The 25,225-nt window shown below is 40.4% G+C and overlaps 1 protein-coding gene across 4 annotated transcripts in view; it reads left to right on the top strand.

The window, feature by feature from the left end:
- Opa1 (OPA1 mitochondrial dynamin like GTPase) overlaps nucleotides 1-23,667 on the top strand; it is an 80,425-nt gene extending 56,758 nt beyond the window's left edge. For all 4 annotated transcript variants that reach the window (XM_038344679.2, XM_038344683.2, XM_038344680.2 and 1 more), the window contains 2 exons: nucleotides 19,933-20,007; nucleotides 20,984-23,667. In XM_038344679.2, the coding sequence (XP_038200607.1) occupies nucleotides 19,933-19,997 (65 nt within the window). In that variant the 3' untranslated portion in view covers nucleotides 19,998-20,007; nucleotides 20,984-23,667. The remainder of the gene's footprint in view (nucleotides 1-19,932; nucleotides 20,008-20,983) is intronic.
- The last annotated feature ends 1,558 nt before the right edge of the window (nucleotides 23,668-25,225 follow it).

Below are 25,225 nucleotides of genomic sequence, written 5' to 3'. Positions count from 1 at the left end.
GAACAGGCTTCGTCCTGCTGGTAGTCCTGCACCCTACGTCACGTTACTCCACAGGTCTGCATCATGGGACCAGTCTGTCAGCACCCCACTACCTCCAGCTGGACTTTTGCACCTGTCATCCCACCCCAACCTTACTTGTTTGGAACACGTTTGGTTTTTAAATGCTGGTGAGTTCCTAGCATGGAGACTTGCTTGGATCTTTGCGAGCCCGAGGCGACCACAGAGGCATCACCATTGTTAGTCAGCGCCCCATCAGAGTCTTCTAGTTATAAGTGTCCCTTTGAGCCAATGAAACTGCTTTTCCTTTCAGAGTGTACTTAGATCCGTGTGCTTTCTGGCATGAAAGAAAGCACACACTGAATAGGAAGAAGCTTTTCAAGTTTGGGTACAGTCTGTAAACTGAGTTTGTAGTTTGCAGTCAGTCATGAAAATGTCCAGAAGAAGCAGGCAAGGGGTCCCTGGTTCTGTGCCCCTGCCTCCACGCTGCTCTCCTTTTCTCGTCTGCCCCACCTCATCTTATTTTCTCTTTCTGGCTATCTGAGCTTCCATTGCTTTCTCTTGCTACTCTTGCTTTATTCTTTTTTATTTTATTTTTTAAATATATCTCATTGTATTTATTTCCATTTCTGTCATGTTTGCCTGTTTCATGCCTCTGTGGCAGTGTAGTTAAGTTTGTGCTCGGCAGAAGCCCTGTGTGCAGGCCTGGCCTGTTTGACTGTTGTATTGTACAAAGGAGTCCTCAGAACCCTTCTTTACTGGTAAAATACGAGTATTTAGAAAACCCTCTCATGATTCCATACTGTTTGTACTGTTACAGGCAAAGGCTTGCCATTGTCACGGTGTGTACAATTCCTGTGTCCCTCAGGACATAACTATTAGACTGAATTACTTTGCTGAAATTTTCCAGCTTCTGCATTTTAAAGTGACAGAAATATGATGTGCTTTTTCATGACCTAGAATAGAGTTATTCTATACAGTTACTATTACTCGCTGGTTGTAATTTGATTATTTAAACAAAGTATGCTAGTAACTCAGATATGTGCTATGCCAAGCCAAGTTCCCTGTTCTGGTAGTTTTCCTAAGAAAACAATCATATGACCCCTTGAAATGATTTGTGACATTTGTGCAAACAGAGTTATGATGTTAATGTTCCAAATAATGTTCTTAAAAGCAGGGGTTTCACCCATGACTCAGCTTCATCAGTCACACTAAGGGAGATGAGCCTTGACTGCCTGGAGTTTGAAGAGTTCTGAAAGTGCCTTTTCCTTACTGTGGCTCTTCAGTCCAAGGCCTGGGAATTCAGTCATAGGTGCTTCCAACCAGGCTACCCTCTAGGTTTGTTAGTCACGGCTGTATTGTAGGGAACAGGGTATCTAATATTGCAGATGCATTTAGGATATAGTATGGTGTTACAAGGAGCAGGGCCCCTTGTTTGGCCCGGCCGCCCAGCTAGCTTACACCCAAAATAACCACACAGAAACTGTATTAATTAAAACACTGCTTGGCCATTAGCTCTAACTTCTTATTGACTAACTCTTACATATTAGTTTAACCCATCTCCATTAATCTGTGTATCGCCACGTGGCTTACCAGAGATTCTAACCAGCATCCATCTGAGGCAGAGGATCCACGTCTTCCCCCTGACTCTGCTTTCTTCCTCCCAGCATACAGTTCTGTCTTCTCCGCCTGCCTAAGTTCCGCCCTATCAACTAGGTCAAGGCAGTTTCTTTATTCATTTACCAATGAAAGCAACACACAAACAGAAGGACCTCCTACACCAGTATGGGGCAATTGAGAGATTTAGGTAAGTTCAAAATTGTAAAAAGTGCTGTCACATAAGATTTAGTAAAATGTTGGTAGCATTCATGTCTCACCAGTCATAAATTTACCTGTCTTTCAATTTTTCATCACTTTGGATATTCATCAACTGATTGTTTATTGGTAGGTAGTACATTATTCTCCTAGGATTTGTTATCATTCTCCACCAAAGTAAAGCAATGAAACATAGTTAGGAAGAACGAAGACATGGGAAGAAAGCCCACTTCTTGTGTGAGAAGGTTTGTTAGAGATGTCAAGACTCTTTGGACGCAGAGTGGTTTCTATAGCTGGAGCATGGGAAGGACAAGACAGCTTGGAACACTTAGAATAAGAAGGAAGGATGTGTCTGAAGTGTGATATGCCTGTGTCACCTGACACAGCTGGCTAGACTTCAGGATACTGAGACAGTGGCAGATTGTAGCTTATTGAATGAAACACGGGACTGGGAGGCTGGGGGGGGGGTGGTGCTCATAAGCTGTGGTGAAGAATAGAATGGTTTATCTTACCCAAAAAAAAATCTCAACAGAAAATACCTGTTAAAAAATTGTATTCAAAGAAAATACCTATGAATTTTTAAAGTGAAAGGTAACTGTCATAGAACCTAAGCAGTTACCATCTGAATCATATGATCAAACCAAAATCCTATACCATCTTATGGAATGCACTGAGAAGAGACCATTCTTCTTAAAGATATATAACTTTAGTGTGAGAGTACAACACATAAACCCAGAAGAGTCCTCTACAGACAAACCCAGGGTAGAGCGTCCTCTACAGACAAACCCAGGGTAGAACATCCTCTACAGACAAACCCAGGGTAGAGCATCCTCTACAGACAAACCCAGGGTAGAGAGTCCTCTACAGACAAACCAGGGTAGAGCGTCCTCTACAGACAAACCCAGGGTAGAGCGTCCTCTACAGACAAACCAGGGTAGAGCGTCCTCTACAGACAAACCAGGGTAGAGCGTCTTCTACAGACAAACCAGGGTAGAGCATCCTCTACAGGCAAACCAGGGTAGAGCATCCTCTACAGGCCTGCAGTGCTCAAATTCATCAAAGACAAGGCAATACAAAAGATGTAGTTCACATGGAGAGCAACTAGAGGACCTAAAATACCAAATCTGTTCCAAGGGCATCAGCAGGGCACTCAGAAGTCAGGCTGGTGTTTCTTGGAAGTGCTATACCAGTGTTGGTTTGTTTCTAATCTAAGGTTTCATTGGTTGGTTGTGATCATTTAAGAGAATATTCTTGCTTCCAACTCGTTTGCAATAACATTCAGATGTGATGCAGCCTGGTGACAGTAGTGTTTCTGGAGGGATAAGCTGTTTATAGTGTTGTTGCAGCTTTCTGTGAGCTGGGTGGCTTACTTTGTTTTTTGATGAAACAGGAAAAAAAGTTTATGTTTTTAGCTAATAGAAGATCAGTGTCACATGAAAATACAGAAAATGAGACTCATAGATGTGATCTGTGGAGATATCAAAAGACTGAGTACCTCATGGACCATTGAGTGAGATACACAGCTCATCTTCCTACCTCAATTCTTATTCACAGTACCTCCCACTGTGTGTGAACAGCCCACTGTGAGGAAGTTCAACAGTGTCTAAATGTGGTACCAACTGTGAGGATGGATGTTTGGATTACCTATCAGATTTTCAGTAATTGTCACCATTGGAAATAAGGGTACTTGCAGTCTGAGATTTGTTGTCTTGTTTTCCATACCTTGGAAACTGAATATCTGGGCAATAGTAATAATGGATAAGTTTCATCAGTACATAGTGAAATTCTCTTTTTAAAATTATTTATTTATTAAGTGCACAGTGTTCCGCCTGCTACATGTACACCTGCTGGCCAGAATAGGGCGCCATATCTCATTACAGATGGTTGTGAGCCACCATGTGGTTGCTGGGAATTGAACCAGGACCTCTGGAAGAGCAGCCAGTGCTCTTAACCTCTGAGCCATCTCTCCAGCTCCCCATAGTGAAATTCTTTTACTTAACTACTGTCCACTAAAACCCAACTTATTGTTTGCTTGTTTGTTGTTTTGGTGGGTTTTGTTTTGTTTCTTGATGATGGTGTTTGTTTTTTTCTTTTTGAGACACTGATTTCTCTGTGCAGCCCTGGCTGTCCTGGAACTCACTCTGTAGGTTGGACTGTCCTCAAACTCAGAGATCCACTGCCTCTGCTTCCCAGTGCTGGGATTAAGGGCGTGCACTGTCACTACCAGGCTCCAAGTTATTCTTTTCATTCCTTGTGTCATCAGAGTCAGCCAGGAATTAAAGGGACATTTGCAATCATTTAGACAGCTTACTCTGAGAAATAATTCTTTTCCCATTTTTGTTGTTTTTTTCCTAGCACTCTGTCAACATATTAAGTTGTTCATGTGTGTGAACTGATACTTGCTCACTTGTCTTGAGCCAGAAAACTGCTTTCCATAAGTTCTCGCTGGGGTCTCCACTGCAGCCTTTTGAAGTAGCTGTAGCTATTTTTGTCATCTTACAGATTAAAAAATGGAGACTTAGAAATACGTAGTATCTGATCCCAGTTTTTTAATTTATTAGAAGGAAAAATTCCCAGCTTTGGAAAGTATACACACATATATTTACCCTTTTGTATTGGGATGTGTACCTAGTGGCATGTCTTCCATCCTTCCTGCCTTGTAAGAAGCTTTGGGACTAAGACTTCACTCTTTGAAAACATCTGGTTAAAGAAACACCAGCATGCTTATGAAGTCAACAGGTGAACTGAAGGAATGCATCTTCTTTATATGGCTGTAACCTGTCTCAAGACTGCCAGATCCCACTTTAATCAGAGTTGCCAAAACCTAGATATTCCCCATATGCTAGTCTCAGCCTCACTCTGTATCTAGAATGAGTTTGAACTTCATACTTGACTTGCTCTTTGCTCCTACCTTCTGAGTATGTGATTAAGTATTCCAGGCCCAAAACACCAGGGCTTCTCCCATGCTCATCAGACTCTTCCCATCTGAACCGCAGCCCCAGGCCCCAAGCTAAGAGCTCTTCAGTGAGGCTGTGTTCCTGAGCTATGAGATACACCAACCCTTTCGACTTTAACTGGCTGTCATTCTAGCTTTATGGTTTTTGTTGAGCAGGATTGAGAGTGTTAAAATGTTCTCTACCAAATTTCTGTGCGTTCCTTCACATTAACCAATATAAACATAAAATAAAGAAAAATACATGAAATATAAAACAGTAATGAACTCTGACTGTTATTGTGCAGGCTTATTGTAATGTATAGTTGAATGGCCTTCATGTTAAAAGCAGTAAAATCAAAGTCAGTGTTAATTTAGAATTTTGCAATATCCTGTCTCCCTGCCCCCAGTTAATCTGCTCTGCTGACTGCCTGCATCCTACGAGGTGGCAACAGCTGGCCTTTGTACCCGAGCTCAGAGGGATTAGAGAGCAGGAGAGCAGCAGCGTGCTCGGCCTCTTGCCTCTGTTGACTGTTCTTTATTGTTTGATGCCTGAGCATCTCCCAGACAGCAAGCAATTGTTACTGGAAACTTAGAGTTTGTTTCTCTTGAGCGTATACAATGCTACTCGGACTCCTCTTTGTGTTCCTTCACGTTCCCACTCTCCTCTTATCCGCCATCCTGTGCTTTCTCTTGATAATTAGAAAGGCACAAAGATACAACCTTTGTATCTTAGGCTGCGTGACATTCACTTGTGACGCTAATACTTGGCCATAGAGACTACAGACAGATACAAGGGGTTTTGTCTCTGAATTACCAGAATTCAGCAACGTGAGTCATGTTTACTATGAGAACTTTGTTCATTGTGGTTAATATTATTTAATGACAGAAAACAGATATACTTGTTCGTTTTTAAATTATGATGACAAAAAAGAAAGCAACAAAAGAATTACCAAAGACTTCATTTGCAAACCCATGGTTAGAACTTTATCAAAACCGCCAAAGTCCATAAAGACACTTTCAGTTACTCAAACACCATCCTAATTTATAGGCTAGTCTTAAGAATTTCTTCATGCTCTCATAAAATGTGAATTAAAAAGCAGGTAGGATATAACTAATAGAACCTAAGTTACCTGGAATGTTTTTATTCTGCTGTATCTAGAAAGGGAAATTATCAGGAGAGTCTGAGATTTAGTTTCTGTTGATTGCTTTGTATTTTTAGTCTTCTCCGGTGCCTGCTGCTATCATAGATGAGATCCTGAAAGATGTGGGACTAAGCACCACCCCACGAGGGTCACTTTATTCTGAACATGGAACCTAAATGGCATGAAAGCAAAGTTCTCTGTGGTCAGTCACCACCATCACTTACTTCCCCACCCTGTTTATTCTGGAGAATTCTTCTGTTCACAGCAAGGCAGTTTTCTCTCCATTAGTCAGGGCAGTGTGTGACTGTCACAAATTTGTTAAGTTGTTTGAACTCCAAATGCGGTAGCATGTCACGTTCGTCTGTGTAGACTTAACAAAGGAGATCGGTTTTAACAAGTTTTAAAGAAAAAGGATAGCACTGAGTTTAGGTACCTAGGTCCAAAGAAGAAAAGTGGGGACTGGAGAGGTGGCTCTGATTCCTCTTGCAAAGGCCCAGGTTCAGTTCCCAGGACTCACAGCAAGCAGCGCACACCTGCCTGTAACTCGAGCTCCAGGGGATCCAACACCTCATTCTGGCCTCTGTAGACACCAGACACACAAGTGACGTGCACACAAATATGCAGGCACTCACACATACACATAAAACAAAAAGAAATAAATCTTTTGAAAAGGAAAAAGTAAAGTGCAATCAGAATACTGGAGAAGAAAGCATGAGAGCAGGACTGAGACCTCTTGGCCTCATTTCTCTCTCGGTCCTCTTGCTTTTTCATAGGTCCCAGTACCATTTCATCTTTCCTTCTAGGTCATTATCATTTGACCTAAGCCAATATTTTTCCTCTTGCCTGCTTACTTGCCTTCGCTCAGTTTTAAAAGCATACTCAGCTACTGCCACGGTTGTGTAATTGAGCAGAAAGAATACTGCCTTTCCACTACCCAATGTAAATCAGCCGAAATAACCATTTAAAGAAAATGCTCTGATGTCTGTTATGATTGACTCATGCTAGCAGAAGGATCTGGTTCATTTCTGAATACTGTAGCTTGTGCAATATATCATACATGGTCAGTGAATGCTCGATCACTATCTTAATACTGACTTTCATTAGCCTTCTCTGGACTTCAAAGTGGGGAGGGGGACTGGAGGTGCCAGAGACCTTTCTTCTCTGTCTCGCCAGAAGCTCCGGTTTCATCCCTTGTGAGCAGCTCACATTTGCTGTATTGGCTCTGGAACCTATACCTCCCTTACTGACTTCTCGTAGTCTGGCTTGCACTATATGGAAGCCACTGATTTATGGGCCCCCAGTGATTTCCTAATAGCTAGTCCATCCACTTCACACACACACCAAAAAAAATTAATAATTGCTAATACTAAGAATTTAAGCTTATTGGAACACATTTCCCTTGGATTCAAGTATTTTGAAATGGTAATTTCTAGATATATGTATGTTTGTAAAAAGGAAAGAGTAAACATTTCTGTTCTGTGTTACTAGTAACTCTTTAAGCCATCTTTCTTGAATAATAGTTTATACTTTTGCAAGTTCTGCCACTGTGAAGGTATTTTTCACACTGACATGAGATAGAGCAACTAAGGGAAAGTGAAGGATTATTTTTACCTGCAGTCTCCATGCGCAAGGCAGACTCTGCTTTGTGTTATAGCCAAAAAAGGATGGAGCTGACCAAAGACTGAAGCAACCCTTAGGGAGAGACCTCTGTTCCAGAAGTCAGTATTTCCACACAGAATTCCCTGGGACGAGGCCTCAGTAGTGTGTTTTCCTATTGTTGATGAGGAATACAGGCCTTTGGATGAAAGTACATTTTACATGGCTCAAATCTGTTTTAAAGTCATGATTGAGGAATAAATTGGTATAAAATTAAAAGAATACTTACTTTATATTATACAGGCTGCTATATTCAATACTTTGCTAGCAAATATCTTCTTTTTTATTGACTTTTATTGAGCTCTACATTTTTCTCTGTTCCCCTCTCTTCCTCTCCCCTCCCCTTCAACCCTCTCCCAAGGTCCCCATGCTCCCAATTTACTCAGGAGATCTTGTCTTTTTCTACAAATATATAGATATCCCGCAAATATCTTCTTTTTTTGTTGTTGCATTTTTTATTTAAACCTTTTTGCATGTTATTGGTCCTCAGACTTTTTCTGCTAGTTACTAAATTTCTTTCTCCATACCACTGAATCAAATATTAAATCAGGCTCTTCCCCTCCAATAGTTGACATAGTTGAAAATAATTCTATTCCATTTACACAATTTGTAAGAACAGGAACACTTTAATTAAGCCAAGCGAGCAGGCCTCGAATTCTAACAAAGTAATCCACCTCAAGAGCATAGTTATAAAAACAATATAATTCAAGTTCAGAACTATATTCTTATAACTATGTAGTGATATTTTTAAACACTCTCTGTTTTAGACATCACAGGACATAATATATTTTAAATTGTCAATTTCTAGACATAAAAATAATTGTGCACTAAAAAAATAAAAGACAGTGACAGAACCTGCAGTCGCTGATCCATTAGCCTTTCAGAAGACAGGTGATAGGGTGACTGCTAACTTCCCTCTTAAAATGACATCCTAGAAGGGAGGGAAAGCAAAGTGTTTTCATGTGTAGGTATCTTCGTTGTTTTCTAAGGTGAAGTGATAATTTTAAATTTTCAGTTTTTACCTCTCTGTGAATAAGGTTGGGCTTGTTTTTAAGAACATCACCAAGACTCCTGCTAGATTCTCCCCTGTAACTGTTGGGAGAACTTGTAGCGCAGCACAGAGACTGTACACACTTTTATAATGTGGTTCTTTCTAGGTGGCTCATGAGTCTTCCACACAGCTTATGTCACCCCTCGGGTGATAACTTCTAAATCTTTGTGTGAGTGTGGATGTATATTATATTTAATTGGGGTGGTATTATGAAAAAGTTTTCTAGGCTTCTTCTGATAAGGGGAGACACTTGAAGAACATGCTTATAAGTTAATCTATTTATCACATGCATTTTATCTGACCACCATTACTATGCAAGTAAAATACCATGTGGAATTATGATAGCTATAGATTTTATGAGAAGAGTTTATTTCTAGAAACATGCTCCAAGAGTAAGCTGACACTTGTCATTAATTCTGAATATAAAATATAGTATATGAAATTATAAAAGCCTTAAAAATTGTCACCAAGTTAGTAAATCAAGTGCAGTTTTAATTATTATAAATCATAAATTATGATTTATAATTCATTATTATAAATGAGATTATGATTCTAAATGTGTGTATTTGTTTTGTCTTGAGACAGTCACTGTGTAGCTTTGTCTGGCCTGTAACTCACTATGTAGACCAGGCTGACCTGGAACTCAGAAGTCTGCCTGCCTCTGTTCTCCACCCCCAAGTGATGGGATTAAAGGTGTGCATAACCATATCAGCATTCTTTATCACTTTAGAGCAGTGGTTCCTAACCTTCCTTATGCTGGGACCCTTAAATATGATTCCTCATTTTGTGGTGACCCCCAAACATAAAATTATTTTCATTGCTACTTTATAACTCTAATTTTGCTACTATTATGAGTCATAATGTAAATATTTTTGGAGGTGGAGGTTTTCCAAAGGGGTCACGACCTGTAAGTTGAGAACCATTACTTTAAAGTAAGTTCATTTATATACTATTATAGAAGCCAGAGTACATATTTAAAACTAGAAATTTGAGTTCTCCCCACTCCTAGTAATACTTACCATTTCCTTAATGAGCAATAGATAATGAAATAATAAATTTGAAGTTGGGGGTTAAACTTTCTCAGAATTTCTTTTGAAGTTTTTTATCTTATTTAATGTCTATAAATGTTTTGACTGCATGTATGTAAGTGCAGTGTATGCATGCCTCATGTCAGAGGAGCACAGAGAGGGCCCTGGATCCTCTGGAAGGGCAGCCAGTGCTCCTAAGCTTTAAGCCACTTCTCCAGCCCTGCCTTTTTAATTTTATGTTTTTGTGTGTTCTCTCCAATTCTAGAATAGGAAAAACAACCTAGTAGTGGGGATGCAAGTCTAATCACAATATAATCTGCTGGTTTATGAAAGTATATTTAAAAATATAAGCAAAGCAAGAACAGATACTGTGGGGGGGGAAAAAAAAACCTTGATGGGTTCCAGACCCACTACAGACTCCCTACACCAGTGTATGGGAAATACACTTTCTTTTTTTTTTTTTTTTAACTTTTAGTTTTTTGAGACAGGCTTTTACTATGTGGCCTTGGCCGGCCTGGAATTTATAGAGATCCACCTGTCTCTGCCTCTTGAGTGCTGGGATTAAAGGCCTGCATCACCATGCTCACTGTGAAGCACACCTCTTAGGGTAGGTGGAGATATCAGTTAAGGTCAAAGGAATTTTGATATTTTACTATTATATATTTCTGAATTTTCCCTCCCAATGAGTACAGTACAAAATTCCCTAGAGATTTCATCACTTGAATTACCCTGTCATGGGAGTGATGAAACCTATACATGATATGTATAGGTCTTAAAAATAAATTGATATTTTTTCCAAATAATATTTCCGTGTAGCATTCCCAGGAGACATTGCATAGGCCTACATGATGACGGCGCACCTCCATTTTGGAAGTCAGTGTGCATTTCTTCTACCATCTTGAGTAGTCTGTGGAAACACAGTGAAGCATGGCGTGGACTAGTGAAATTTTCAAGCTGTGATAGTTTGTTTTAGGGAGATTTTTCTTTCACTGTTAGTTTCCATGTACAAGTTCTCCATTTTAATTGTGTCTTACACATCTCTTCCGGTTTTAGTACTTTGAATTGTAGTAGAAGAATTCTTTTCCACATTCTGGGACAGGAATTCAAGGTTGGTTTGTTTTGTTTTTAATCTTTTACCTCTTTTTGCACAACTTCTGACTCCGAGCTGTGTACACGGCTTTTATACAGATCTAGCAGGCACACTGCAAGGATTTAGGTTTTAATTTTTAAAGTCTTCTTTTATTATCAAAAAAGCTAGTACATATACATTATGAAAACTGCTTCAACCAGAGATTATTACCCTTAACATTGTAGCTTAATAGACTATTGAAGTGGCCTCGGGGCAGTTTCTAGAGCCATTCTCTTGAGGGCTGTGGGTTGGCCTCTTCTACTTTCTTCTTTGAGCTCACTGTGAGTGCACTTGTATTCAGCTTCTGATCTGGCAGGTGGGCTATAGTTCCCGTCCTTTTCCTTGTACAAACTTGGTTTTAAATACTCGGTCAAAGAACAAGCAGCATCAATACAACTGAAACCTCTGGAGAAGTTGTTTTATAGCCTGTGTGACCCAGAGGCCATGACCCAGCATACCATGTACTAATAGTCACTCCTTGAGAGTCGATCCACTTGTTCAGGTCCCTGGCTCTCCTGCGTGTGCTTGTGCCTTCATCATGTCTTCCTACTCCAAGATGCCCAAACTGTTTTCATCTTAAAATTAATGCATCGGCCTTTCCATATAGACTAACCACCCTTTTACCTTGATTCTCTTATGTTCGGGGGGAGGAGGGAGGAAGGAATGTTTGCCTGCTGCCCGGCTTCTCACGATCTACTTGTTTCTTCCTAATATTTTATCCTCATCTCTACTAAACATCAAGAGAAAGTAGTGAAAGAGAAATGAGATATATTCTGTTCAGAAATAGAGAATATCTCCATGTAACTGCATCATTTCTTATTTTGAATTACATGTCCTGCTTCAAACTTATCTATCCCTCATGCTTATTTAGTTCATAGACCATCTTTTAAAATTGCAGGGCTTGAGAGGTGGTCCTTCCATTGCTCATAGTTAGAAATTGATGCTCATTGAATTAATAACTTAGCCATTTACATAAGTGTTTATGGCAAAGCTGAGGCTAGCTCTGCTAGCAGTGGTGCCTTTTTAGAATTGCTTGGTGGTCCTGTTCATCTTGAGTCTTTGGTTTCTGTTTGTGAGTGACTGTAGACAACAGTCCCTGTAATTTGGCTTCTTAGTTTGTATTGTTAATAAGTGTTTCAGAGCCTGTTTTCTTAGTGAAACAAAGCGTCAAAAATCTAGAGTTTGTGCCAGACGGTGGTGGCGCACGCCTTTAATCCCAGCACTTAGGAGGCAGAGGTAGACGGATCTCTATGAATTTGAGGCCAACATGGTCTACAGAGTGAGTTCCATGACAACAAGGGCTACACAGAGAAACCCTGTCTCAAAAAACAAAGACAAAACCAAACAAAAAAGAAACTAAGAGTCTGTACATGCATATATGCTCAACACACACACACATACACACACACACACACACACCTGTTACTTTTTAATTAAAATATAAATTGTTTCTTTAAAAAAGAATCTAGAATTTGGGGCTAAAGAGATGGCTTAGGAGTTAAGAGTATATACTGTTCTCAGGGGGGACCCGAGCTTGATTCCAGCACCATGTCAGGCAGCTGAGCAAAAGAAAGTGTAATTAAAGTTTTGAGGATGATTTCTAATTTACTAAATATGTGACATCAGTTCAGTGATTGGCCTGTCTCTTGCTCTTGCTGCACCTGCATGGGTCAGGCCCTTCTAATTCAAAGGCTGTAAGGTCTGAACTTGAGTACTCCCATGATGCTCTCTGGCTCTCGGATGCTGGCACATTGTAGATTTGAGACTTTTAGATTTAGGGAATTCAGCTATAAAAGCAGAAGTCTATAAAATTTCTGGTCCCAAGCATTTCTAATTGGGAAGAGTTGGCTTGTATTAGTAACTAGACCCCCTTGCAGGCCCGATGCTTCTGACAGGCTAGGCAGTACTTTGCCTAATGGAGCATCTGATTTAAGAGCTATAAGTCGCATTACATTTTTTTATTTATTCTCGGCCTAAGCTTGACTAAAGCTTTCAATTCATAAATCGGAATTACACTCTATGAGCTTATATTTGTTCTTCCTCTTTTAAAATTACGGTAATGAGCTGTCTGAGACTCACTCCCAGGCTTCGTTTGTCTGCTACAACTCCTTTCTCAGGCTTCAGTCCTGAAGGTCTTTTGACAAACCAATATTTATAACAGTTTGACAGCAGGACGAGGACAGCTTGAAGAAAGACCCTCTCCAGGACCCGGTCATGCAGTTCCAATCTTGGCCTCCTTTCTTCTGCTGGGAACGTGCATACAGCAGCACCTCCCGTGCGCTTTCTTGTCCAAGGGACTGCCCATTCACTTCCCATCTGTTTGCGGTCTTAAAGGAACAGAAGGGGCCCTCTTCTTATAAATCTGTCTTTGCAAGTGATAAATGATGCCCTACCTCTTTAAGGGCTGCCTGGGTGGTTTTTCTTTTTCTTTTTTTTTTTTTTAAATGTTTCAGCTTACTGCTCAACAAAATTTAAAGTAAAATGTGCTTTTAAAAAATAGGAGAAAAGTAGAAAAGACAAACTAAAAGATTTTTAAAGTCATATTTAATTGGTTGGAACAGAATAATTTACTGACCTTATCCATTGTCTCAAATATTTGTCTATGTTAGTATTTCTTTGAAATATAATATTTAGATTTTCTATTCTGGCAATACACGGGCAAATGAAATGATTCGTTTTTGACAAAGTATATTTTAACTTATTAGAGGAAAAACAATGTAACACTAATGAATTAGAATATCAAATAATTTTAAATTTTTGTTATCGTAATGTGAACGGATATAATTTGAAATATTTTGTGTGCCAGACACAAAATAAAATGACTCACACTAGACAGTTGTAGCCTCATGGTAGACTCTGTGGTCCTTACTGGAAGACGATTGTCCTGAATGCCATCAAATCTCATTATATCTGTTATTTCTGGCCCTGAAAGTAAATGCTGCAGACACTTCCAGTGCCGGCTTTTCTATGAATTGAGCGCAGCAAAAGCATGGTGGACATACATGTAGTCCCACTACTCAAGAAGCGGAGACAGGAGGATTGCCATGTGTTCAAGGCCAACCTGAGCTACATAGCGAAGCCTTTTCTCAAAGTTTTAAAATAAAGAAAAAGAAAAGAATTCAATATAAGTCATTTTTCCTTCCATAAAAAAGAATTCCCTAAAGGTTAAATGTGACAAATACCATCATTTCCACCATTACCCTACAGGATGCTTTAAAGTTATGGTTTTAAAAGCATCACTAATATAAAAAGACTGAGTCAGCAGGCTATGCATGTCTTCTACACAAGTGTGACTTGATTAGGGCTGGTCACACTTCAAGTACATGCTCCAGAAGTGTCTGTGTACTCCTAGACATCAAATGGCCGGTACCCATGGAAAGGAAGGTTGAATGAAAAGCTGGTTCTTGTGGCCACTAGACCACCACACAGCAGCTGGATTAGGAGTAGGATGCATCTGCTAACACACCTGATCGAAATGTCTCTTAGTGGGCCTCTCAGAGTGGAATCTCGGTTTCTAGGAGTGTGTTGCTGTTATTATTGCTGTTGCTGTTGTTGTAAGTCTCCGGTAGCCCAGGTAACTTTGAATTTGTTCTGTAGCCCAAGATCAAACGTGGCTTGCACTTCTGATGCTCCCTGCCCTCCGTCTCCACCTCCCACCTGGTTTATGCAGTGTTGGAAACTAAAGCCAGGGCTTCATACGGGCTCAGGCAGCACTCTAGCAGCTGAGCTATGGTCTCAGCCCTGGGTCTTAAGTATATGTCCTCGGTGTGAGCCAGTAATATAAGCACTCCTGGAGAAGCCACAAGATTGTCCAAATACACAGTTATTTAATTTGACTTGTCTAAAGATAAATGTATCTCCAGAAGTAGATGAATTTTCCATCCCACATATAACTGCTTTCATTGAGCAGCTCAACCTTTTAGTGAGTATGATATAACCAAAAGTTATAACTTAGTCAGTACCTTGAATGACACTGTTCTTTGTTGTTAAATAAGACAGACCCATAGTCATTCATAGGTAGCTGAGCTGAAATTAGTGGTAATCGACTAGGAAGATTCCAGAATCTAACAGCTATAAAGACCTAAATGTTACAGGGTAACTGTTACGTGGTTTGAAACTTTGGGTGTATGGTTTCTTAACGCGCATTGTGTTAGTTCTTCAGCTGATTTCTTCATGCTTTCTTTAAAGACATCAAACGCGACTAAGGTTTATTTTAGCACATGAGGTAGTGTTTTGTGGGTGGCTCTTTGTTCATGTTCTAAACTAATACTACCACTGAAGTGAACCCTCTCCCAGGTTGAGCCTTTTGGCAGTCGCAGTGTATTCAAAACCTAATTACAGATTAGTCTGTATTTGGGACTTTTAGAGCAAGTATCAGAGGACTCAAAGCGCTGAGAGGAACAGTGCCATTTCATGTGGGGATAAAGAGACCTAAAATGTGAATGGGTGTCAAGTCATCTGAAGAGAAGAAAAAAGAGAAGGAACGTCATTCACTGAGGCTGGTGGTTTATGAGTTGAGGATTATGGGAATATTCATGACTCAATCAAGATGCACAATGAATCGATGTTTGAAATGGCTCATCTTTTAAGTAAACATTGGGTAAATGGGAATGAGCCTTTGTATTCACTACATGTAGAATACTATTCTGTAGAACAGAATAGTTTAAGCCCTTCCTGAGTTGATTTATCAAAGAGACCACAGATTTTATAAGAATTTTCTATGTGAATATTTAACCCAAATTTTTGAGAGAAACAGGAGTTTGCTTTACAACTAACCATGCTGATTTGTGCTCATTTCTGATTTTTACCAGATGTATTCTGTTTTACAGAAAAGGTAGCACTGCAGTGCATTCGCTCTGTTGCTCTTCTGCTGTGGCATGAGCAGCAGCCCGCCTGTGGGTTTCTAATCAGAGGAAGGCGACCAGGGCTCATCCTTAGCAGGGATGCCTACAGCACTGAAAGAGACAACAAAATGTCAAATGTGCAATCGCTTCAAAGAGTAGACATTCCTCAATTGACAGGAAAAGAATAAGCAAGGAATGCATTTTGTTTGGTTGGTTGGATTGGGTTTTTGTTTGTTTCATTTTGGCTTTGTTTGGTTTGGTTTTAGGGTTTTGGTTTTTTGAGACAGGATTTCTGTGTGTAACCCTGGCTTTCCTGGAGCTAGCTCTCTAGACCAGACTCTCCTCTGTCTCAGAGATGCACCTGCCTTTGCTGGGATTAAACACCAAGGAATGTTTCTTAAAGGTGGAAAGCAGCTGAGCAGGGAAGAGCAGGACCACAGAGCGGCTCACAGCCACACTTAGCAGTTCATATACCCACACAGCACAGGCACACGTATGCATAATTACAAGTAAACCTTTTCTAAAAGGGGAAAGGTTAGGGTTTCTTCATGTCCCAGAAGACTCCATCTAGTTCCTTACAGGTGAAAAAGACAGCTGAATTTCTTCAGGGTGAAAGTGGTGCTTATTGACAACTTCTTATTTCCTTGTATCCGCCCATCCTCCCTTCTCCTCATACCGCCCATCCTCCTTACCTCTAGTACTTATTTGAATGCTCTTTGTGGCATCCCTAAGGTTTTGTGGCAAGGCAGTACCGTCAATTGTAAAATTTATGATAAAAGGGAAAGTTTTTAAGAAGTTTAGAATTTTCTTATTTTTGTGTTAAACAGTCCTTTAACTTTTCATTTAGAAAAAAAATATTGCTTAACCTCTTCATTGTCTAAAAATTGGATTTCCCTTTAGACCTTCCAGATTAGATACTGCCTCAGCGGGGCTTTGTCTCTTCACACAGATAGCTCCTGCTCCGACCTGTCCCCCTGTGGGTGACACCACTGTGCTGTAGGTGACACCTACAGTCTGCCCCTCGGAGGATGGCGACCTGTGATAGGGCAAAGGTTGGCAAATTGACCTTGTGGCTGCTTATGTATGGAATAGAATTGGATTATTCTTTCTGAATATGGCTGACACTCCCAGGTAGCCTGCCCACCAGGGAGTGATAGGGGCTGTGGGGCTGGAGACGCCTCTCTGGGATTTCACTTGTGCTGTGCTTTTCAGGCTCGCCAGGGGCTTCGCTGGGGTCGTTCTTGTTTGTTTTGGCTTTTATGAAAACTATGGTCATCTCGAGAACTGCTGTGAGATAATTGAAAAGCTTTCTCTTCTCTTAAAGAACTGAAATGTAGGGGCTGGAGAGATGGCTCAGAGGTTAAGAGCATTGCCTGCTCTTCCAAAGGTCCTGAGTTCGATTCCCAGCAACCACATGGTGGCTCACAACCATCTGTAATGGGGTCTGGTGCCCTCTTCTGCCGTGCAGGCATATACACAGACAGAATATTGTATACATAATAAATAAATAAATAAATAAATAAATATTAAAAAAAAAAGAACTGAAATGTATATGAAACTCGGAAAATACTCATTTTTTTAAAAAATCACCTGTTTTTAAACAACTAAATGAACTTGTCTTAAAACTAAGACTGGCTTCATTTGGAGAAGCAAATGTATTTGCTAATTTGACTGCTGATTAAGAAATGGAAGCTAGCCTGCCAGAAAAGTGTAGGTTGAAGTTCTAAGGCCCTGCACAAAGGCTCAGGGAGTGTTGTTTGCTTCTCTGTTTCAGTGCTAAAACACTGAGCAAAGCAAACTGTAAGAAAAGTTCAGTTTGCTTCTTCGAGGCAGAGGCTTAGGTAGAAAGTGGCTCACTGGCGTACTGCTGTCTGACTTCCTCAGCAGCTCATGTTCAGCTTGCTTTCTTTTACAGCTCAGGCCGATCTAAGTAGGGATGGTGCCACCCACAGTAGGCTGCCCCCCTCCACATCAATTATCAATCAAAGAAATCTCCCGCAAACCGGTCCAATCAAGGCAGTTCTTCAATTGGCATTACCTCTTCCCACATGATTCTAGGTTGTGTCAAACTGACAACCAAGATTAGCCATCACAAGTCTTTCTTCATCAACTTGACACCCAACACATCCCTATATATCATCCTTGAAGACAATAACACGGTTATAATTCTACCTAGCATGATGTAACTCTCCCACATACAACCAGTTATGTTTCTCTTAAAATAGTTGGCAAAGTCACCTTGAGGAATGCTTAGTCTTTGAGCACCTTCTAACTTAAATATGAAAATACAGATTGATAACCGTAGCCACTGATATCTCCGTTGCTGTTGTAGTACACTTAACCACTGATATCATCTACCTCAATTGATGTTGTATTACAAGATAAAAGAAGAAGAAAGCACGAGTGTCTGCTTAACATGTACACATATATGCAGTTGTTTCCTAACAAAACGGTACAGAAACATGAATGCCAATTGCAGCTTCATTTTTGTGTCTTGTCACATGACTTTATCTGGTATTTATTACTACCTTCCCCTACTACTCATTCTTTATTTCTTCAACCCCCGGCAAACACAGTTGGTCTGGTTCTTTCCCTGGAAAAAGGACCAATACCTTCATCCCAAAGGCTCTGGGTCATTTGTCATCTGCTTGGATTGGGTTATTGTAGTTTCCCATTGTTACTCAGAGGACATGGTAACACCAAGGTGTCCTAAAGGCTCTCCTGTATCCTAGATATAATCTTCCTTACCTCCATTGTGGAGAAGCAGTCCACTTTCCCAATGGAAGTTCAGATCGATCACCCCTCCTAACACTGTTCCTACCTTAGCCTGTTGTCCTAAGGGCATCAGAAGCCCAAAGTGGCCCATGGGAACACTGAGCTTTAGTTCAATGGAGCATTTGTTGTGTCTTCTGGCTAAAGCTCTTCCTACCAGACTGCACACATGTGTGCGCGCGCACACACACACAAACACACACACACACAAGTGTGCATGCACACACACATATATGTAGTTTAAAATTGTAAGAGATAGATTGATATTGTCTTAGCTTCTCTGGTTTACTCATCTGTAGGAGGAAATGCCACCCTTGCTTAACTGATATCAGATTTTCTCTGTGGTTTGATCAAAACAATAGAGTTTCATCTCCACGTGCTTTTTTATTCTTAATCTAATACCAAGAATTAGAAGTATTAAATTACAGAGCATCTGCAGATGTGGCTGTAGTAGCCGCCATTGGAGTCCTACAACGCTGTGCAAGGGACAGAAGGATGGTTCTTCTTTTGGCTGGGCAGTCATCACCAGGGCACACTACTAGCAGAATTTGTATCTTCCAGCACAGATGGTTTAACTACAGAAGATATAAGTGTTAACCTCTGAAGACACTGTCAATGATCTTTCCTCTGAGTAGAGAGTAGAGTACATTCCAGTCTCATGTCTAAGTCACTAGCCTTGACTCGTTGGCTCCCATCCACTGGTGATTCCTGCTTCTGTGTTACATTGTGTGTGGAAGCATTTCCCACACTGCATGGTGTAACTGGTATTCCAAGGCAGGAGGCGCATGACTGAATCCGCAGCAGTAGCATGCAATGGAGACAGTTTACAGATCTGCAGAGAGGAATCAGAGATTTTACATGAAGTCAATTAACATGGAAAAGTAAAAATTCAAATAAATAGAAATCTACTTTCAGTGGTTCTTTATATTTTTTTTAACTTTCCACATTCACACCTAGTTAAAAATATTTCCTACTTTCCTTTGCCTTTATTTCCTGGCATTTTGAAATATGATCGATGTATGTATGCATTTTACCATGGTGGTTTTACCTGACCTTCCTGGTGACTTCACCCTCTACTCTATATTTTAAAAGGTCGTTTTCCAGATGATGGACAGTTTTGTCCATTGTTAAGATAGGGTCTGGATGGTCCCACTCATCCAGCCTCCCACGAGCTGGGTTACAGCATAAGCCACCATTTCCGCTTATTCCTAAAAACAGCCTCATCGTTTTTCAGTAGAACTTCAAGGAATCTAAGAGTGCAGTAAAGCACATCTATGGATGGGCACACAAGCCTTGCTGTGTGTAAGAGTCCACAGCTCTGTTTAATAGTTTCCCAGAGGGGTCTGTCTGTCAAGCATTTCTCCTCCTTCACTTCCCAAAAACGGCTGCTTGTGGCTCTTCTGACCCGCTTGGACATGGACCACAGGACGTTTAGTGAGGATGATTTTCTCCCTTTTCCTCAAATAGCTAAAGAAGTTTTGTAGATGATTTAATTATAAGGATTCTCACTAATGTATGCTGCCTTTGAAAAGTAAATATGTTTATCTTTTTTTATCACCATAGAGAAAGTCAGAGAAATTCAAGAAAAGCTTGATGCTTTCATTGAAGCTCTTCACCAGGAGAAGTAGACTGTATTAAGTGAGTAATTCTGAAACTGGGGCGCACTGAGCACAAAGCATGGACTTAAAGCCTCTCCTAATAATTCATGGTTCTGCATGACAGCATCCGGCTTGTTTTCTATAATGTGATCCTTTTGATAACATGGCTTTCAGAACCAGCTTCCTTTGTATTGGGCCATGCTTTTAAGTCTTTTGATTACCTTCTGGCTAAACTAAAACTATTCTCTAGAACCCATTTTGGACAGAACCAAGGTTAATAAAAAGTATTTAATAATGATTTTCTAACATGTAGGTGACTCGTTCTCTACATTGAACTTGAAGATATAGTTGATCTTGTCTTTTTCTTACCCTCGTGCTGAGTACGTAGTTATGTGTGTTAAACAATTCAGCATACAGAGCTTCCCTGTCATTTCCACTGAAGCCCCACCAGAAGTAGACTGTATTTGCCCTTGATGCCAGCCTGTGTGGCTTGCCTCAGGGCAGTTTTGCCTTTCTGTGCTCTAGTTCTGTTTCAGAACGAATCTAGAATGTGAGTGTGGTGGCACACTCAGGAAGTAGAAACGCGAACTTCTCTGTGAGTTAGTTCCAGGGCTACAGGAGAAAAATCCTGTTTCAAAAGAAGAAAAAGAAATGGATTCTGGGGCTGACAAGGCGGGTCAGCAGGTAAAGGCGCTTGCCATCAAGCCTGACTACCTGATTTCGATGCCCACCCACAGATAGAAGCGAAGAACTGAGTCCTGCTGTCCTCTGGCTTTTACACCCATGCTTTGTACAAACACAGACACACAAATAAATGTTAGGAAAGAAAAGAATTCTATTATATGTTTGTTTACATAATACACCTGGTAAAATTGTACTACAATTGTATTATTTTAATAAATCTAGCAGATTTGAACAGTTAAGCTTTACTTTTTAGTCAAGCTATGATTAAGTTGCTTAAGTCTTTTCATTTGTCTTGCCAAATCTGAGTTTATCAAATGGGTTTATTTTTACAGAATCTGCTCATAATCACCTCTGCATACATTGGAAGAATGAAAACTTCAGTCTTTTGTCCTGCCTCCTTTCTCCTGTTCTGCCTTTTCAGTGCAAAATAAAGTCATAGGGTGAAATTAACCTATGTGTGTTACAGGCACCTCAACCCCCAGCTGCCTTTTGAGCAGAAGAACAGTAAAAACATCATCCCCAGTCTATGTGCTTGTACTGACGTGACAAACTGACCAGTAGGCTTAGCCCTCAAAGATAAGGAAGTTATCTCTCAAGTCTTATTTGTGGTGGCACCAATGGGATTCATTATGGATGTCTTCAGACATATAATGGTAGTTGCTTTGGAATAAAACTTACGGTAATTTTTTAAAAGGCATCAATTATGTATATGGTGATAGTTACCTGCTAAGCCGTCATCTGTCTGCAGTGTTCTGTATCCAGGACTGTTTGACTGTAATAATCCAGTTTATGTTCACCCCATGAAAGGGAGCTGGTTTACCAAAGGATACTTCAGACAGGGTAACTCGTGTTGGACGGTTCAGTGTGTTCTCAGTGACAGAAGCATCAGCCTTCCGTTGCCAGTGTGGAAACTCACCTTGGCAGCCAGTAGCAGCAGCTTATATGGTTGCTGTTCTTGCAGTCTCTGTATCCATTTACAATTAATTCTTTTTGAATGTTGGTTGCTTTACGTCAGGCTTTCTGGTGGTAGTAGTGGGGTCTCTCCTGTTGACAGCCATTGGATTATGACTCAAGATGGAGGAGAGTCAAGGTGATCAGCTGACGAGTTTCACCTAGAGTGCTGTCAGACACTAAAGTGAGCACCAGGGTCAGGCTGCCGCACAGCCTTCAGGCACTGTTTTAAATGAAATTATTCTAACAAGTGGGAGGATGGTGACCCACCCCCTTAAAGCTGAGAATTCCATTTAATTCATTGCAATTACAGTAGCAACCCTCCCAATATTTTCATGTTCTTTATTTAGAATTGTATTGGTTAAGAGACTGCAAAGCAAACAAATGCACCATATTTTATTCAAACGTCCCTTTCATCTACTACTTTTTTTTAAATTAAGGCTTTACTGTGCTGGTAAAAATGCCAGTGTTGCAGGTTGCAGTTTTTATTTCAGTTAATTTTATAAAAAGTTTTCTTGGAATTGTTTTTTGTAAGAATTCTCTACCACACACACACAATATATATATATTATGATTCTCTGAAAATATGGCAGTATGGAAGGCAAAATATTTCAGAAACTATAAATTCAGTAAGCATTTTATTTAAATTCGGAGATAAGAAATTTAGGTACTATCCTCACCAAGCAAAGCAGCATCCATCATTTCCTAGGATGCAAGTGCTCCGGTGCCTTGTGTCCCATAGGTGTGGGACAGTGCTGAACGGAAGCTAGGTAGAGAGAGCCCTGTGCTGATTGACACACGGGTTAGGAAAGGGTCCCCTATACCCTGCTAATCTAACTGGGTGGAAGCCCTGCCCAAGGTCAGCAGGGGAGAGCTGCAGTTTTCTCCTAAGGAAAAGCTGAAGTTAGGCATCATATCCCTTTGTATAATTTTTTTTCATGGAAGAGAACTTTTATTTCTTTGTGGGGATCAATATTTGTAACTTCAACCAAAAATCCTTGTCATTCCTCACGTCCCCACGGGTTATTTTAACCTGGTTTCCTGCTAACCATGTCTTTCCGCACCCCTCGAAGGCTGGTATTTGTCAGATGCGGAAGCTGTAGACAGGAGATAAAAGTCAGTCCAGCAGTTGGCCCTGTGTGTCGAGTCTGTAGTTTAGGTGCTTGATCTACAGAAGGTAAAGTCTAACTGGACCAGAAATCATTTGTTTTTCACATCCAAATTTGCAAACAATGGAGTGTACAGAATTCTATTTGGAGAACTAAGGGATTTTTAGTAGATGATAAGCAAAACGAACTGTGGGGACGTCGGCTATAACAACATGAACCAGAGGACGCAAGTGTGCTGCTTTACGCACACAGCGGCCAAGCTGCAGTTGCAGGCGGAGCTGCCAGCCTTTCGGGGGTCTTACTCCTACTCTCTTACAGCCCCACTTCCTAGGCCATATCCAGGGGACTCTCACAGATTACCTGGTACCCAAATGGAATCAGCAGTGTGAATGTGCACAGGGTGCACAACAGGTGGGACTTCCTAACCGCAATTTTGGAATGTCACATGAGGATTCTGGTGGCACACGGCAATAATCCCAGCCCTCAAGTGGCAGAAGCAGGACTATCATGAGTTAAAGGCAATCCAGAGCTATGCAGGGAGGCCCTGTCTCAAAACAAAAATCATACAGTTAAGAGTGTAGACTTAATGGACAAATTTCTAGTTAATTTTGTATTTATTTCAGATGTATTTATGTGATAAAAAGAAACATGGTATCTTTTTCTTTGCAGTAATGAGATCACGGTGCAGGTATCTCCATCTTCTACGCTGATGTATGGTAGACTGTTGTTGCTATAGCAAATGGAAATGTGCTTGGAAATATGCTTACCTTCTAAACAATCATGGCTATTGGATATCTAAATATTTAAACTTAACCATGTCTTCATGTGCACTGTGAATGAACTTTGTATTATTTTTTTAAACCTTACACTTGATGTAAATGTTACTATGACTTTATTTGCCTGTGCTTGATCTAAGGTCATTTGTGTAGATGGGTAATTAAAAGATACTGAAGTGACATTATAGTTCTATTATGGAGAGCAACTTTTTACGTTGTCTTTGTTTTAATGAGGAAGAGATGCCTCGTGATTTGACCCCATAATATAGCCAAACCCATGACCTAAGGAGCTTTCAAAGTGGCTTTTCTCAGAAGGCTGAATGTTCTAGACCTTGCACATCACACTTGTAATCCATGTCCAGCTGATGCTGCTTTTTCTGCCTTGATATTTGTCAAAACACTTTGGTATTTTCTTCAGTAAAATATGAAAAAGAACAGTATTCTAGCTACGCTGAGCTGCTGTGATCATCGCTTCCATTAATGGAGCTGATGTGTTCAGTCCCACAGGATGCTTGCTAAGGGCTGTTAACTAATGCCGAGGCCTGGAAGGGACTGTAAGCATCACATATATCCATTCTGATTAAAATGTCCTATTCTCACGTTTTATTGCCACCACACTTTGCTCCTGAGTGATGCTCATAAAGTAACTGGCGTTTTTTTTTTTGTTTGTTTGTTTTTTTTGTGACTTTGTGTGCTCGGCACAGTCAACACTGGGAGAAGATACAGAGGACAGATTTCTGGTCAATGAACGTAAGATCCTTTGTTGTGATTCAAGCTTTCGTCCATTCTGTGTTTCAAGTTCCAGATCTTCATCCAAAAAAGTGAAGAATTTAGTTACTAAAGACTCAATAGAACAATTTGTTTTCTTTTAGTATATTTATTCAGTTAAGGAATTAATATAGTTACAATGTGCTAAAGACAACATAAGTGCGTTTCCTTAGGAAAATTTATAAGTAATTAAGTAACCAGCTTGAGATAGCTATGCTGTCACTGACCCTACACTAATCAGACTAAGTAGACGTTTACAGAGAACTGGAAGGTTACGACAAGAACTACAGAACTGTTAGAGGCTTACAGTAACATTATAAAGACTAATTAGGTGAGCTTTATGCTGAGGAGTACAGTTCATAAAATTATGGGTAAGAAAGATCTTCCTCATAAGTCATTATATTAGATTGCTTTCCTAAAATGACAGAATTGAGTTACCACCTCAAAAATCGGAAACGTGGCCAGATGTGGTAGTACCTTCTGGAATCCCAGCACTCGGGAGGCAGAGGCAAGCAGACCTCTGAGTCTGAGGCAGCCTGGTCTGCAGAGTGAGTTCCAGGACAGCTAGGGCTACTCAGAGAAACCCTAGCTCAAAAGAGGAGTTCAAAGCCAACCTGAGCTACATGGCAGCCTGTTTCAAATCAAACGGTAGCAAACATGTACGTGATTCCTCCTGGAAAGACTTCAGTGAGTGACACATGTTCTTAAAACCAGGGTTAGGGTTCTTTTGGAAGGCGGTAACTATTCTTAAGCATGTTTAAATCAGCTCTTCCGTACCTCTTTGTGGTAAAGAATCGCTGCTATTTTTATTAGTAGTATAAACTAATACGGATGTAAACAGATTCCTGTGCAAATATTTGAGACCAAGGGGCTGGAGAGATGGCTCAGCGGTTAAGAGCATTGCCTGTTCTTCCAAAGGTCCTGAGTTCAATTCCCAGCAACCACATGGTGGCTTACAACCATCTGTAAT

Source organism: Arvicola amphibius, chromosome 10, assembly GCF_903992535.2.
Source record: "Arvicola amphibius chromosome 10, mArvAmp1.2, whole genome shotgun sequence".
NCBI lineage: Eukaryota > Metazoa > Chordata > Mammalia > Rodentia > Cricetidae > Arvicola > Arvicola amphibius.
The sequence above is the reverse complement of the archived record's forward strand: the minus strand, read 5'-3'. Positions and strand labels throughout refer to the sequence as shown.